Source organism: Macaca mulatta, chromosome 20 (genome assembly GCF_049350105.2).
Source record: "Macaca mulatta isolate MMU2019108-1 chromosome 20, T2T-MMU8v2.0, whole genome shotgun sequence".
Lineage (NCBI taxonomy): Eukaryota > Metazoa > Chordata > Mammalia > Primates > Cercopithecidae > Macaca > Macaca mulatta.
In genome coordinates, this window is record NC_133425.1 from 29,921,917 (window position 1) to 29,938,299 (window position 16,383).

General features: G+C 48.4%; 2 protein-coding genes and 1 pseudogene across 18 annotated transcripts in view; 2 read left to right on the forward strand and 1 right to left on the reverse strand.

The window, feature by feature from the left end:
- TRIM72 (tripartite motif containing 72) overlaps positions 1 to 9,438 on the forward strand; it is a 70,652-nt gene extending 61,214 nt beyond the window's left edge. For 2 of the 3 annotated variants that reach the window (XM_077985959.1, XM_077985961.1), the window contains exon 9: positions 9,357 to 9,438. The gene's annotated coding sequence lies outside the window, so the exon portion shown is untranslated. Of the gene's footprint in view, positions 1 to 9,351 lie in introns of all 3 variants that reach the window. The other variant, XM_077985960.1, reaches the window with a different exon arrangement.
- ITGAM (integrin subunit alpha M) overlaps positions 1 to 16,383 on the forward strand; it is a 94,089-nt gene that overhangs the window by 12,897 nt on the left and 64,809 nt on the right. For 5 of the 15 annotated variants that reach the window (XR_013411699.1, XM_028840631.2, XM_015126018.3 and 2 more), the window contains exons 1-8: positions 152 to 269; positions 1,935 to 2,040; positions 6,301 to 6,404; positions 6,718 to 6,788; positions 6,937 to 7,054; positions 11,834 to 11,958; positions 12,721 to 12,866; positions 14,202 to 14,355. Coding sequence is in view for 14 of the 15 variants with exons in the window: in XM_028840631.2 (XP_028696464.2) it covers positions 242 to 269; positions 1,935 to 2,040; positions 6,301 to 6,404; positions 6,718 to 6,788; positions 6,937 to 7,054; positions 11,834 to 11,958; positions 12,721 to 12,866; positions 14,202 to 14,355 (852 nt within the window). In the remaining variant the exon portion in view is untranslated. Of the gene's footprint in view, positions 1 to 151; positions 270 to 1,934; positions 2,041 to 6,300; positions 6,405 to 6,717; positions 6,789 to 6,936; positions 7,055 to 11,833; positions 11,959 to 12,720; positions 12,867 to 14,201; positions 14,356 to 16,383 lie in introns of those variants that run through there. The other 10 variants (XM_077985905.1, XM_077985907.1, XM_028840633.2 and 7 more) reach the window with 4 other exon arrangements.
- LOC114674497 (U7 small nuclear RNA) lies at positions 8,353 to 8,410 on the reverse strand (annotated as a pseudogene).

The following is a 16,383-nucleotide window of genomic DNA, read 5'->3' on the forward strand; positions in this document are numbered from 1 at the left end:
AGCCAGGAAGCTGGGGAGGAAGGCTGGTCAGGCTGTGGGCAGTGCTGGGAGGATTGGGAGGAAGACCAGGCAGGGCTGTGTGGTCACTGAGCCTCCGCCCTCTTCCTTTGAATCTCTGATAGACTTCTGCCTCCTACTTCTCCTTTTCTGCCCTTCCTTGCTTTGGCAGCTTCCTTGGGGTTCCTCAGTGGCGCCTGCAACCCCCGGTTCACCTCCTTCCAGGTTCTGGCTCCTTCCAGCCATGGCTCTCAGAGTCCTTCTGTTAACAGGTGCATGGGGGTGGGGTGGGGGACTCTGGGTGAGGAGGAGGGGAACTTTTGGGTCTGTCATAAAGAGAGGGCCCAGAGTATGTAGGATTCAGTCTGGGGAGAGGCAAAGGGGATTGGGGAAGGAGAAAGGGTTCAAGAAGAAGCAGGGAGAACAGCTAGACCCAGACAGGCTGGCCAGGGAAGCCTGGATGAATGACCACATTCATGGACTGTGCAAGGCTGCTTGGTTGGTCCTTGCTTCACAGATGAGGAGACGGAGGCCCAGAGAGGAGAAGTGACATGGCCCAGGGTGCACAGCAAGTGTGAGACCCCCTTCCTGAGTACTTCCTCCTGGATCCCCTCTCACCATCTCCACTTTGCCTCCGGTTCCGTTTTCCAAGGACCCGGGTGCAAATGTTTGTTGAATGACTGATGAATCAAAACGATTTGAGTTTGTTTCCTTTTATGCTTGTATGTTGTGGAAAATGAAATTCTCCACAAAAGGGAAGGAAATGCTTGAGAGCTGCATAGGAAGGAAATTATCTAATTGAGAATGCATAGAAACTTCACTGTTGGGCAAATCATCATTGTGGTGACACTGGGGGAAGAGACCATTTGGGTGCTCAGAAGGGAGGCTGGAATTCAGAGCGGGACTGGACGTACCCCATGATGGTGGTTCTTAGGTCAGGAGTCAGCGAACAGTGGCCTGGGGGCCCGATATGGCCCACCACCTGTTTTTGCACAACCTGCCAGCCAGAGGTTGAAGATGAACACTGACAATCGATTTGATCATAGGGAGCACCACCCCCAAAGAATTCTATTTGTCCCATTCATAAACCTGTATTACGAACAAATTGTACTTAATCATTACGTTTGGAATTTCCCTAATGACAAATTTGTGGACAAGTATTTTCTGTCTTGTTGTATGAGTACTTGTGCAACATATTCTATCAGCCTCTTGGCCTGCAAAACCTAAAATTTACTATCTGGCTGTTATAGAAAAAGTGTGCTAATCCCTGCCCCAGGCTATCAGAGTTGTACCTGGGAGGCAGACATCTGGATGCTGGGTTAGTTAGGGTGACCGAATGGACGGGAAGGGGAATGGAGCAGGAAGATATGCTGCTATCTCTCTTTTTTTTTTTTTTTTTGATACAGGGTTTTGCTCTGTTGCCCAGGCTGGAGTGCAGTGGCATGATCATGGTTCACTGCAGCCTTGACCTCCTGGGTTCAAGCAATCCTCCCACCTCAGCCTCCTAAGTAGCTGGGACTACACGCACGTACCACTACACCTGGCTAATTTTTTATTTTTTGTAGAGATGGGGGTCTCACTGTATTGCCTAGGCTGGTGTTAAACTCCTGAGCCCAGGTGATGCTTCCACATCAGCCTCTTAAATTATTGGGATAACAAGCGTGAGCCACCACGGCCAGCCATTGCTTTCTTTTAAATTATTATTATTATCATTTTTTTTTGTGTGTGTGTATGTGTTTTATTTTGAGATAGGGTATCTCTGTTGCCCAGGCTGGAGTGCAGTGGCACAATCAGGGCTCACTGCAGCCTCAACTTCCTGGGCTCAAGTGATCCTCCTGCCTCAGCCTTCTAAAGTGCTAGGACTACAGACGTGTGCCCCTGCCCCTGGCTGGCATGCTACTTTCCTCTGTTTCACTCTTCCCCCATTCTCCCTTTAGCCTTGACCTTATGTCATGGGTTCAACCTGGACACTGAAAACGTAATGACCTTCCAAGAGAACGCAAAGGGCTTCGGGCAGAGTGTGGTCCAGCTTCAGGGATCCAGGTGAGACCCTCAGATGGAGCCCCCTTTCTCAGTGCTTTCTCTCCAAGACTTACATACCTGAAAAAAATCAGCGATTTCATTGAGTGATTTTTTTTTTTTTTTTTTTGAGACGGAGTCTAGCTCTGTTGCCCAGGCTGGAGTGCAATGGCCGGATCTCAGCTCACTGCAAGCCCCGCCTCCCGGGTTCACGCCATTCTCCTGCCTCAGCCTCCCGAGTAGCTGGGAGTACAGGCGCCCGCCACCTCGCCCGGCTAATTTTTTTTGTATTTTAGTAGAGACGGGGTTTCACCGTGTTAGCCAGGATGGTCTTGATCTCCTGAACTCGTGATCCGCCCGTCTCGGCCTCCCAAAGTGCTGGGATTACAGGCTTGAGCCACCGCGCCCGGCCAGAGTGATATTTTTGAATAGATAAATCAATTCAAAAGATACAATAAATTTATCTTTTGAATTTACAGTGTTCTAAATTCAAAAGATGCAAAAGGGTATAAGAGTAAAACTCTCTTCCTCACTCCCTTCCCCCAGTTCCCTTCCCAGGAGGGACCTGACGAATGGTTTCTTGTGTGTTGCTTTGGGGAGACTCTGTGTGTACATAACACATACACGTCCCTCCCTCAGCCAACACACCATGTGTAGCACACATTGTACTGCAATTAAGGCCTGCCTGCAGGCTGCTGCCTATTTTTGTGAATAAATTTTATTGAAAACAACCCCGTTCACTTGTCACTTACTGTTTATTGCACCCCCGCCTCCCTCCCTCCCTTCCTTCCTACCTTCCTCCCGCCCTCTCTCATTCCCTGCTTCCCTCTTTCCCTCCTTCCCTCCCTTCCCTCTCGCCCTTCTCTCCCTTCCCTCCCTCCCTCCTTTCCTTCCTTCCTTCCTTCCTTCCTTCCTTCCTTCCTTCCTTCCTTCCTTCCTTCCTTCCTTCCTTCCTTCCTTCCTTCCTTCCTTCCGTTTCTTTATTTCTTTCCTTTCTGACATGGTCTTGCTCTGTCACTCAGCCTGGAGTGCACTGGTGCAATCATAGCTCACTGTAGACTCAAACTCCTGGGCTCAAGCAATCCTCCCACCTTACCCTCCCGAGTAGCTGGGATTACAGGCATGTGCCACCACACCTAGCTAATTTTTTGATTTTTTTGTATAGACGAGGTCTCACTCTTGCCCAATCTGGTCTCAAACTCCTGGCCTCAAGTCATCCTCTTGCTTGGGCCTCCCAACTTGCTGGGATGATAGGCGTAAACCACTGTGCCTGGCTGTGGCCACTTTTGAGCTGTAATAGCAGAATCCAGGAGCTGTGATAGAGACTGTATGCAACCCGAAGCCTAAAACATTTACCTTTACAGAAATAGTATTTGTGGAGGCGATAGTACCTTTCCAGAAGAAGGGGGCTGGTCTCTGCCCTTTGCTTTATCTCCCATAATACAGCCTGGTGATTTGACCAGATAAGTCCATTAATTCCATGTTATGCTTGCATTGCATGCCATAAATTTGGAGGTACTATAATTTACTTTTTTTTTTTTTTTTTAGAGACTCGCTCTGTCGCCCAGGCTGGAGTGCAGTGGCACGATCTTGGCTCACTGCAACTTCTGCCTCCTGGGTTCAAGCAATTCTCCTGCCTCAGCCTCCTGAGTAGCTGGGATTACAGCTTCCTGCCACCACGCCCAGCTAATTTTTGTATTTTTGTAGAGATGGGGTTTCACCATGTTGGCCAGGTTGATCTTGAACTCCTGAGCTCAGGTGATCCACCTGCCTTGGCCTCCCAAAGTGCTGGGATTACAGGCGTGAGCCACTGCACTTGGCTTGTAATCCCCTTTTACATTACATTAGATCTCTTGTTAATGAACATTTAGATTGTTTCCAAACTTTTGCTCTATGAACAATGCTGTCATTCTGCACATGTGCAAGCCTATTTGGAAGTAAAGGCTAGGACTGGGATTGTGGTATCCAGGGGTGCATGAGCACGTGCAATTTTGATAGATTTTTCCAGATCACCCTCTACAGAAGTGGCAACAATTTACACTCACACCAGAAATTCATGAAAATACCTACTTCCTCATACTCCCTCACTCATTTGTCAACTCAGTGTGCTATCAAACTTACTGATCTCTGCAAATTGAGTAGGTGAGAAGTGGTATCTTAATTTAGCTTTAAATTGCTTCTTTTTTTTTATGAGAGAGGTATTTTCTATGAACATGTTTTTCTTTCTTTTTTTTTTTTTGAGACGGAGTCTTGCTGTGTCACCCAGGCTGGAGTGCAATGGCCAGATCTCGGCTCACTGCAAGCTCCGCCTCCCGGGTTCACGCCATTCTCCTGCCTCAGCCTCCCGAGTAGCTGGGACTACAGGCGCCCGCCACCTCGCCCGGCTAGTTTTTTTTTGTATTTTTTATTAGAGACGGGGTTTCACTGTGTTAGCCAGGATGGTCTCGATCTCCTGACCTCGTGATCCGCCCGTCTCGGCCTCCCAAAGTGCTGGGATTACAGGCTTGAGCCACCGCGCCTGGCCATGAACATGTTTTTCTTATCTGTTGGCCATTTTTCAATTTTTTTTTTTTTTTACTAGTTTGTACAAGCTTTGAGTACACTGAAGAAAGTAGTCTGGGGTATGAGTTGTGAATCTCTCTCCTTTGTGCAGTATTTTTCTTTCGAATATGCTTATGGTAGTTTATCACATACAGAAATTTATTTATTTATTTATTTATTTATTTATTTATTTATTTATTTATTGAGACAGAGTCTCACTCTGTCGCCCAGGCTGGAGTGCAGTGGAGTGATCTCAGCTCACTGCAACCTCCGCCTCCTGGGTTCAAGCGATTCTCCTGCCTCAGCCTCCCGAGTAGCTGGGACTACAGGCACGTGCCATCACACCTGACTAATTTTTTGTATTTTTAGTAGAGACGGGGTTTCACCATGTTGGCCAGTATGGTCTCAATCTCCTGACCTCATGATCCACCCGCCTTGGCCTCCCGAAGTGCAGGGATTACATGTATGAGCCACCGTGCCCGGTCCAGAAATTTATTTAAAATGACTGTGTGGAGGCTGGGCGCAGTGGCTCACGCCTGTAATCCCAGCATTTTGGGAGGCCGAGCTGGGCTGGTCGCTTGAAGCCAGGAGTTCAAGACCAGCCTGGCCAACATAGCGAAACCTTATATCTACTAAAAATACACAAATTAGCCAACCATGGTGGCACACACCTGTAATCCCAGCTACTCAGGATGCTGAGACAGGAGAAACGCTTGAACCCAGGAGGCGGAGGTTGCAGCAGTGAGCCGAGATCACATCACTGTACTCCAGCCTGGGTGATGGAGTGAAAATCTGTCTCAAAGAAAGAAAATAAATAAAAATAAAAATAAATGAAATGACTGTGTGGGCCGGGTCCAGTGGCTCATGCCTGTAATTCCAGCACTTTGGGAGACTGAGGTGGGAGGATTACTTGAGCCCAGGAGGCAGAGGCTGCAGTGAGCTATGATTATGCCACTGGACTCCATCTTGGGCAACAGGGTGAGACCCTGTCTCAAAAAAGAAAAAAAAGAAAAAAAAAAAGTTGTCCTGGGACTGCAGGTGTGTACCACCACACCTAGCTAATTTTTAAAAACCTTTTTGTAGAGATGGGGTCTCGCTATGTTACTCAGGCTAGTTTCAAACTCCTGGCCTCAAGTGATACTCCCACCTCAACCACCCAAGTTGCTGGGATTACAGGCATGAGCCATGGTGCCCAGCTTGAATTGACCTATTTTTACTTTTAAAATTTATTCATTTATTTTTTGGGACAGAGTCTTGCCCTGTCGCCCAGGCTGGAGTGCAGTGGTGCTATTTCGGCTCACTGCAACCTCTGCCTCCTGGGTTCAAGCAATTCTCTTGCCTCAGCCTCCCGTTTAGCTGGGATTACAGGTACGCACCACCACACCTGGCTAATTTTTTGTATTTTTAGTAGAGACGGAGTTTCACCATGTTGCCCAGGCTGATCTTGAACTCCTGAGCTCAGGCCGTCCGCTCCCCTCGTGCTGGGATTACAAGCATGAGCCACTGCGCCTGGCCCTATTTTTACATGACTTCTGGTTTTTGTGTCATTCTTAGGAAGACCTTTTCTCATTCTGAGTCTTAACATTTTCCCAGTTTTTTTCTTTACTAATTCTTCCTCCTAGTCATGGGAATTCAGGAATCTGGGTATGGGCCCCCACCTTCCTCTGGGTGGCAGAACTTCTTCTGTGGTCTCCTTCTCTCCCCACATGTCGGAGTTTTCTCTATTTCCACTTCTCCCCACAGGGTGGTGGTTGGAGCCCCCCAGGAGATAGTGGCTGCCAACCAAACGGGCAGCCTCTACCAGTGTGATTACAGCATAGGCTCATGCGAGCCCATCCGCCTGCAGAGTGAGTCACCGCCCCGCCGGGCCAGGACTGGGATTCCCCCTGTGAACACAAAGGGACTTGCCAGGCACTCCTGTGTGCTGGAGGATCTGTGGTGGGGGCACAGGTGTGTGCCCCCCTACCCTCTCCTCTGCCTGCAGTCTCTCCCCTAGACATCCCCAGGCAATCCCTCCATGTTCCTTTCTTTCCCAAGATCTAGGATCCCCCTTCACTGTCAGACCTCCTTGTCTCCCGCATGGAGGTGATCCCTGCCCAGCTCTTCCACAGGCTTCTCTGTCCCCCCCGAGGGTGACCTTGCCCATATCTGTCCCCGCAGTCCCCGAGGAGGCTGTGAACATGTCCCTGGGCCTGTCCCTGGCAGCCACCACCAGCCCCCCCCAGCTGCTGGTGAGTGGCCCTGGATCAGAGGAGCATCCTAATGGGGGTGTTTGGGGGCCCATGCATGGTGGGGCAGGGGGTCTTGTGGAGGGTGGAGGTGCTGGGGTACAAGGACAGGAAGCAGGGGCAGCCCCTTCCACTGGCTCCTGCCCCCTAGGCCTGTGGCCCCACCATGCACCAGACTTGCAGTGAGAACACGTATGTGAAAGGGCTCTGCTTCCTGTTTGGATCCAACCTACGGCAGCAGCCCCAGAAGTTCCCGGGGACCCTCCGAGGTGCGTTGCATTTGGCAGAGGGAACAGATGGGCGGCAAAAGACCAGGGGAGGGGGCAGGACTGAGGTGACATCTGCTCAAGGTCTGGGCTCTGGGTGCAGAAGGGTAGGGGAAGTGGGTCCCATTGGAGAGGGAGGCTAAGGAGGTGCTAGGGTCTTGTACTTTAGGAAAACTCCTTGGCTAGGCACAGTGGCTCACACCTGCAATCCCAACACTTTGGGAGCCCAGGAGTTTGAGATCAGCCCGGGCAATGTAGCGAGACCCTGTCTCTAAAAAAAAAGAAAAAAAATTAGCTGAGTGTGGTGATGACCACCTGTAGTCTTAGCTATTTGGAGGCCAACGTGGGAAGATTGCTTGAGGCCAGGAGTTCAAGACAAGCCTGGACAACATAGGGAGACTCCTGTCTCTACAAAAAAAAAAAAAAAAAAAAAAAAAATTAGCTAGATGTGGTGGCACACACCTGCAGTTCCAGCTACTCAGGAGGATCACTCGAGCCTGGGAAGTTGAAGCTGCAGTAAGCTATGATTGCACCATTGTACTCCAACCTGGCTGACAGAGCAAGACCCTGTCTTTAAAAAATAAGTCCAGGTCACACTGCAGAGGAGGGAATGGCGCAAGGTGTCATTGGCAGGAGGTGGGAATCTTGGGAACCATCTTGAGGGGCTGCCTTCCAGACCCCTGTTCCCCAAACCTCCATTGATTGAGATTCTGAACGACTGTATGGACCTTTTTTTTTTTTTTTGAAGCAGAATCTCGCTCTGTCACCCAGGTTGGAGTGCAGTGGCACTATCTCAGCTCACTGCAACCTCTGCCTCCAGGGTTCAAGCGATTCTCCTGCTCCATCTTCCCAAGTAGCTGGGATTACAGGTGCCTGCCACCACGCCCGCCTAATTTTTGTATTTTTAGCAGAGATGGGATTTCACCATGTTGGCCAGGCTGGTCTTGAACTCCTGAGCTCTGGTGATCTGCCCACCTCGGCTTCCCAAAGTGCTGGGAATGAGCCAGGGAATGAGTGGTGGGCATGAGCCACTGTGCCTGGTCAGGGTGCATGGATCTTTCCAGTTGCTTTTTCCCACTGCTTTGTTCAATGGCTCTGCCATCTTTTTGCTTGTCTTCATGTTGATTCTGGCACCATAGGCGAATGTTTCTCCCTTGCATGTTTTTCTTTTTTTTCTTTCTCAAGCCCTGTTCCTCTATACTTCACCCTCCACAGATAATCCTCCTTCCTCCACAGAGAAAACAAAAGCTTCAGGCATGGACTCCCTCCACTTTCCCCTTCTCTTATTTTATCTTAATAAACGGTTTTCCAGTCTTCACTGGAATTTGTTAGACAAATTCGGAAAGAGCTGTAACATTGCACTTTCTCCTTTTTCTCAAATTTCCATAATGACAGCACTCCTGGCAGTGACTCACTGGTTTTAGAGGAAGACCTGTCTCTCCTCCGTTTCATGACTAAATTCTTCCATCTGGACTTTTGAGAGTCTCTCATGTACCAACTAAGGTGATCACCTGTCTTCCTTTTTTCTTTTTCTTTCCTTTTTCTTTTTGAGACAGGGTCTCGCTCTGTCACCCAAGCTGGAGTGCAGTGGCACAATCTCAGCTCACTGCAGCCTCTGCCTCTCAGGCTCAAGAAATTCTTGTGCCTTAGCCTCCGGAGTATCTGGGATCACAGGTGTGCATATACTGATTTTTGTATTTTTTGTAGAGATGGGGTTTCACCTTGTTGCCCAGGCTGGTCTCAAATTCCTGGTCTCAAGAGATCTTCCCATCTCAGCCTCCCACAGTGCTGACATCACAGGTGTGAGCCACTGTGCCTCGCCCAGCATCTCTTGAATCACTTGTTTTCTCTCTAGGACATTTAACTTCTCCCTTCCTCTGGCTGTAAACATTCTCATTCTACCTGTATCTGAATAACGATCAACCACCACAATTGATAGCCATGAAAATGATCTTCTGTCTTCTAATCTCCTCCTCATCTCCTGCCATCTCTCCCCACCCTCACCACCCAAACTTCCTGAGTGCATTCTCTTCACCCCTGGCTGGCCTCCACCTCCCTCTCCACCTAGGGGCACTGGGTTCCGGGTTCTCTTTTCACCCACGTGTTCTTCTTTCCTGAAATCACCCAGTTCTGTGGCTTCAGCTAACACCTCTGCCTCTTTAGACCTCACTCTCAGGGTTCAAGACTACTTCTTTAAAAATGTTTTCATTTATTAAAAAATATATAACACATACACTTGGTTCAAAATTCGAAAGGGTGTGGTAGCTCACACCTGTAATCCCAGCACTTTGGGAGGTCAGGTTAGGAGCATTGTTTGAGGCCGGGAGTTTGATACCAGCCTAGACAACATAATGAGACACCATCTCTACAAAAAAAAAAAAAAAAAATTAGCCAGATATGGTGGCGTGTGCTTGTGGTCTTAATTATTCAGGAGGCCTCCCAAAGTGCTGGGGTTACAGGCATGAGCCACTGTGCCCTGCCAGTCTTTCTGAAATACAAAACAAATAATCTCACTTCCTTTTCTAAGAACCTTCCGTGGCTCCCCATTGCCTACAGATAAAGTCAAACTCCTTATTGGAGTAGAGAGGCCCTTGCCCGCTGTTCTTTGCTTGATGCCACCACTGGGTTTCCATTGCCGTCACATACGTTTGCCCCTGTAGTGCTGTTTCCATCGAACGGCATTCCTGGATTCTGCCAGAATCCTTTTGAGGCCCTTGTCCCATGTATCAGTAGGAGTCTCAGCTGGGACCAAAAGCACATTCCAGTAATGTAACTGCCCAAGGGGTTCTCCTTGCCTGCTGCCTAGACAGAGCCGATTCATCAAGACAGCAGAATTGCAATAGAGAAAGAGTAATTCACACAGAGCCGGCTGTGCAGGGGACCAGAGTTTTATTATCAACTCAAATCAATCTCCCTGACATTTGGGGAGCCGAGTTTTTAAGGATAACTTGGTGGGTGGGGGGACCCAGCAAGCCGGGAGTACTGATTGGTCAGGGATGAAATCATCAGGAGTTGGAGCTGTCTTCTTGGGTTCAGTCGGTTCCTGGGTGGGGGCCACAAGATCAGATGAGCCAGTTTATTGATCTGGGCAGTGCCAGCTGATCCGTCAAGTGCAAGGTCTGTAAAATATCTCAAGTGCTGATTTTAGGAGCAGTTTAGGGAGGGTCAGAATCTTGTACCCTCCAGCTGCATGACTCCTAAACCATAATTTCTAATCTTGTGACTAATGTTAGTCCTACAAAGGCAATCTAGTCCCCAGGCAAGAAGGAGGTCTGCTTTGGAAAAGAGCTGTTACGATCTTTGTTTAAACTATAAACTATAAACTAAGTTTCTCCCAAAGTTAGTTCAGCCTACACCCAGGAATGAACAAGGACAGCTTGGAGGTTAGAAGCAAGATGGAGTCGGTTAGGTTAGATCTCTTTCACTGTCTCCGCCATAATTTTGCAAAGGCAGTTTCAGTAAGATTTATTTACAAAGAGGGGGGTTTATTTATAAAGGGAATAATTATAAAACTGTGAGAGATCTAAGGGAGCCATCAGGGACTTTGCAAGCCTTGGGCAAGCAGGTCTATTTTCACCCCTGGGCTTATAGGGTTGAGGGGAGGGAGAGCTCACCAGGGTCCGGAGAGAGTCATGTGGGGCTGGCCTCCTTCTGAGGAACAGTTGGTCTTTTGTGAAGGACATAGCTGTGCCCAAGCAACCTCAATGGGAGAACACCCGGACCTCACTGTCCTCCTCCCTCCAGTCTTCTGTTGAGCCCCCTAATCCACCAAATCCAATGGGAATCCAGAGGGCAACAGAGTCCTGGTGATGGGGTCCCTGCAGGTTGACCTCCCAGGCCACAGAGCTGAGTGGCAATGGGTAGAAAGTGGATTTGGGGATGGGGCAGAAGGCAGAGGAGCACATTCCACATCGCTTTATGTGTGTGTGCCATTCTCTTTTCTAGAATCTATTCCTTTTATATATCTGGCAAATCAATCCTTCTTTCCTTCCTTCCTTCCTTCCTTCCTTCCTTCCTTCCTTCCTTCCTTCCTTCCTTCCTTCCTTCCTTCCTTCTTCCTTTCTTCCTTTCTTTTTTCTTTTCTTTCTTCTTTCTTTTCTTTCTTTCTTGTCTTGCTCTGTGACCCAGGCTGGAGTGCAGTGGTGCGATCTCAGCAACTTTTTGTATTTTTAATAGAGATGGGGTTTCACCATGTCAGCCAGGCTGGTCTCGAATTCCTGATCTCAAGTGATTCACCTACCTCAGCCTCCCAAAGTGCTGGGATTACAGGTGCGAGCCACTGTGCCCAGCTGGCAAGTTATTTCCTGTTCTTCAAGATCCAGTCAAACATCACCACATTCCCTGATTCCCTTGGGCAGAATTAATGAAAATTTTCCATACTACTTTGCCCTTGTTTGTTTGCTTACTTATTTATTTTTTAGAGACAAGGTCTTTCTCTGTGGCCCAGGCTGGAGTGCAATGGCGTGATCAGAGCTCACTGCAGCCTCAACCTTTTGGGCTGAAATGATCCCCCACCCTCAGCCTCCTGAGGAACTGGGACTACAGGCATGTGCCACTGTGCCCGGCTAATTTTTAACATATATGTATATATGTTATAAAATACATATATATTTTATAGAGACCCCATCTCTATAATATATATGTTTATATATATTATATAACATATATTTTATAGAGACGGGGTCCCATATCCTCATTGTTCAGCAGAGAGCTGACATACAAAAAAGCCCAAAACACCAAGTGTCAAATTACTTGATTCATACTCTTTTTCCCCTTCCTCAGGGTGTCCTGAACAGGACATCGCCTTCTTGATTGACGGCTCTGGTAGCATCAACCCACGTGAATTTCAGCAGATGAAGGATTTTGTCTCGGTCATGATGGAGCAATTAAAAAAGTCCAAAACCTTGGTGAGGGCCCATGGGTAGGTTAGGGAAGAGCTCACACAGGGCTGGAAGATACATGGCAACGGGGCCACCACGTTCTCCTCCCAGTTCAACTGCAGACATTGCCAAATTGACAGTCGATTGTGGTTTGCCTTCCTGAGTCTCTTTTCTGCTCCGTTGGATGCAGTCTCAGCATTCTTTCGCCTTTTATAAAGCGGGCAGCTCTAATTGTTAAGGGTTGGCATGGCAGATGGAGCCCACATGTCATTGCTGGCTGAGTTCTATTTTCATTTTTATTTCTTATTTTTTTGAGACAGAGTCTTGCTCTGTCTCTCAGGCTAGAGTGCAGCGGCGCAATCTTGGCTCACTGCAACCTCCGCCTCCCGGGTTCAAGCAATTCTCTTGCCTCAGCCTCCCGAGTAGCGGGGATTACAGGCGCGTGCTACCATGCCTGGCTAGTTTTTGTATTTTTAGTAGAGATGAGGTTTCACCATTTTGGCCAGGCTGGTCTTGACCTCCTGACCCCAGGTGATCCACCTGCCTCGGCCTCCCAAAGTGCTGGGATTACAGGTGTGAGCCACTGCTCCTGGCCGCTGGCCGTCTTCTAGTATTGAGGAGAGATGGGAGCTGCTGGCAGCTCTCTGTCCTGGTGAGGCAGGGGATTAGGGGCAGTGCAGAGGAGGAATTTGGAGACTGGAGTGTTTAAGATCTTTGTGGAGCTTGCTGGGAGATGTCTGAGAGGTGGGGGCACCTTCTCCAGCATCACACCAGCCACCCCCTCCGCAGTTCTCTTTGATGCAGTACTCCGAAGAATTCTGGACTCACTTTACCTTCGAAGAGTTCCAGCGCAAACCTAACCCGAGATCACTGGTGAACTCAATAACGCAGCTGTATGGGCGGACACACACGGCCACGGCCATCCGCAAAGTGGTGTAAGCTTCCCCTTTTCGCTTAGGATGGAGGGAGGAGGAGACACTTTTAGTTGGGCTTTGATGGATGAAGGGAGCCGTTCAGACAAGGGTAGTAGAGGATGCTCCCCCACGGGCAGAGGTGGGGAGGAGGGGCTGTGCGTGGTGTATTCATCAAAGGACAAGTCGTTGAGTGAAAGGTGGGAGTGGAGTGGGGAAGTGAGAAAAAGTGTCTGGAGGGAGGCTAGAAAGATCGGCTCAGGCCAGGGAACCAAAGGCAGCTTTACAGCCCGTGGTGAGACATCACCATGTCTCATTTTGGGAAGTTCGCTCTGATTCTGGGGTGTGTGTAGAGGCAAGGATGGGGTTGGGACAGAAGTACAAGAAGCACTGTAGCGTCCTAGAGGCACTGGGGAGCTGGTGCAGTGCTGTGGGAGAGGTTTCCTGAAGGCCAATTAAGTGTACATATACATATATTTATTTATTTATTTATTTATTTTTTGAGACAGAGCAGGCTGGAGTGCAGTGGCCTGATCTCCGCTCAGTGCAACTTCTACCTCCTGGGTTCAAGCAATTCTCCTGCCTCAGCCTCCCGAGTAGCTGGGATTACAGGCGCTCACCACCACCATCAGCTAATTTTTGTATTTTTAGTAGAGACGGGGTTTCTCCATGTTGACGAGGCTGGTCTCGAACTCCTGACGTCAGGTGATTCACCTGACTTAGCCTCCCATAGTGCTGGGATTACAGGCGTCAGCCATAAATATATATATATTTTTAAAATTCAAAAGTAATAATACTCAGTTGAAAACCCCAAATTATGCGAAAGTATAAAAACAAAAACCGTGAAGGCTTCCTTTCCCTTCCCTGCTGCTTTTCCAGGTCCTGGGGCAGTTGCATCTCAGTGCTAAGTCTCAGGGGAGACGGAGCCCCTCCGAGGCCTCACCCAGCTGTATCTGTGTCTGGGACTCTGCTGACATTTCCTTTCTGACGTTAATAGCATCTCTGGCTAGGTGCGGGGGCTCACACCTGTAATGTCAGCACTTTGGGAGGCTGAGGTGGGAGGATCACACGAGTCCAAGAGTTCGAGACCAATTGGCAACATAGTGAGACTCTATCTCTAAAAAGATAAAAAAATAAACCAGGTGTGGTGGTACATGCCTGTAGTCCCAGCTACTCAGGAGGCTGAGGCAGGAGAATTGCTTGAACCCAGGAGTCCAAGTCTGCAGTGAGCTATGATTGTGTCTCTGCACTCCAGCCTGGACAACAGAGTGAGTGTCTATTTCTTAAAAAAAAAAAAAAAAAAAAAATTAGCATGTCATCTGCTTGCATTTGACTTTGTCCCTCCTCTTTCCTGCACAGACGAGAACTGTTTAACGTCAACCAGGGAGCCCGAAAGAATGCCCGTAAGATCCTAGTTGTCATCACAGATGGAGAAAAGTTTGGCGATCCATTGGGATATGAGGACGTGATTCCTGAGGCAGACAGAGAGGGAGTCATTCGCTACGTCATTGGGGTATGGAATGCCGCTCTCAGGGTGATGCTTCCGTGGAGGGTTTCTATGTGGGTCCATCCTCCAATTTGCAAATATTAATAAAATCAAAGTGACATGAGAGCTCTTGCTAGCTCATATACACCATATCAGCTATCTGTTGCCACATCAATGCTGTGTAATAAACTATCCCAAAATTCAGCAGCTTAAAATAATAAGTAAGCCTGTGGGTCAGCTGGCCAAGAGTTCTGGTTTCAATAGCCTTCCTCAGCCATTAGCTGCAGGTTGGCAGGCTGCTCTGCTGATCTTGGCCAGGCTCTCTCTGCTTCTGAGGGTTGCCAGCTATGTCATCTGCTGGACCTGATGGCCTTGGGTGGAACCACTAGGGTGACTTGGCCCTTTGGCAACCTGGCTCTCATTCTCCAGGGCTAGCCTGGGCATGTCCTCATGGTGAAAACGGGAGCAAGAGAACAGTGGAGATGTTGCAAGTGCTTTTTCATGCCTCTGCATCATGTTTGATAACATCCATGGGTGTCATGAGTGGTGCAAGGTTAGAGATAACTAGGTCCATGCAGGTTGGTGTCTTTCTGCAACATCAGGCTTTCGTTGATCCTATTTCAATCACAAATGCCACGAGCTGCATGGAATTCCCAAGGAGGCAGTTCTCCTTAGTGCATCCTGTTCACTCGGACACTCTGGCTCAAGCCACCCACGAATCAGTCAATACTGCAAACTGTATATAATAGTATACTTAATCAATATATAAAAGTTATAGGTTGAACATTCCACAGCAAACAAAGTAACGTTTGACATTAGAAGAAAAAGAAAGAGGAGAAAGGATGAATGAAAAGGACTCCTGGTCTGGGCCCAAGGGTCCTAGTCACATTAATCTTGCAAGGCAGAATCTTTGATGCGGCAGAGTCCTCGGTGGCAAATGCCAGGCTCTCATCACAAGCGACTGCGAGGTGTGAGTTCCAACGGCTGCTTTGAACTGCTGAAGGCTAGATTTCTTCTAGTCACAGAGCCCTCTGGTGAGAACAGACAGGGAAGAATGTGCTTGTTTGTGTCCTTATCTGGTTGGATGTAGTCTTTATTTGTTTATTTTATGTATTTATTTATCTGTTTGTTTATTTATTTATTTATTTATTTTGAGACTGAGTCTCGCTCTATCGCTCAGGCTGGGGTGCAGTGGCATGATCTTGGTTCACTGCAACCTCCACCTCCCGAGTTCAAGCAATTCTTGTGCCTCAGCCTCCTGAGTAGCTGGGACTACAGACATGCACCACCATGCCTAGCAAATTTTTTTTTTTTTTTTTTTATTCTTGGTAGAGATGGGGTTTCACTACATTGACCAGGTTGATCTTGAACTTCTGACCTCAAGTGATCCGACCGCCTCGGCCTTCCAAAGTGTGTGATTATAGGAATAAGCCACCGTACTTGGCCTATTTAAAAAATTTGTTTAAAACAACCTTATCCTTGTTGGCAAAGTGCCCTGTGAAATATGCAATGCAGCCTTTTTCTAAGATGGAGTTAGTTATGTCAAGGGTGCTCTATATACAATGGGCTAAAGCAAGACTCATGCCTGAGCCCAGAGGTAATGAAGTGGGCAGATGACTCCACCAAGAGCAGGAGGGCACAGCAGAGCGCTAGGGAAAAAGGCCTGGGTACAGGAAGAGGCAAGGAGTCAGGATCATCAGTGTAATCAAACTACGACAGCACGTGTGTGACACAGAAAGCGATATAACCATGGATACGTGCCTTGGCCTGTAGGAAATACCTTCATATAAAGACAAAGCCTCACCTTCCTCTAGGCGGAGGTCAGCTCCACACCAGGAGACGTGGCCACAGCACATGGATCAGCAGCTGGGTTTCTGCCCCAACTTGCTTCCTTAGCACAGTGCCTTGTGCAGTGTACAACCTGCCCAACTATACCTGGCAACCCTGTCTCAGGGACCTTCTGATGCATTTCCTCACTTGATGAATAATGGTTCACACTAGTTTCCTGCAGAATTGTCTTTGTCAGATGATACTGCTACCCTCAGATCATGGCTT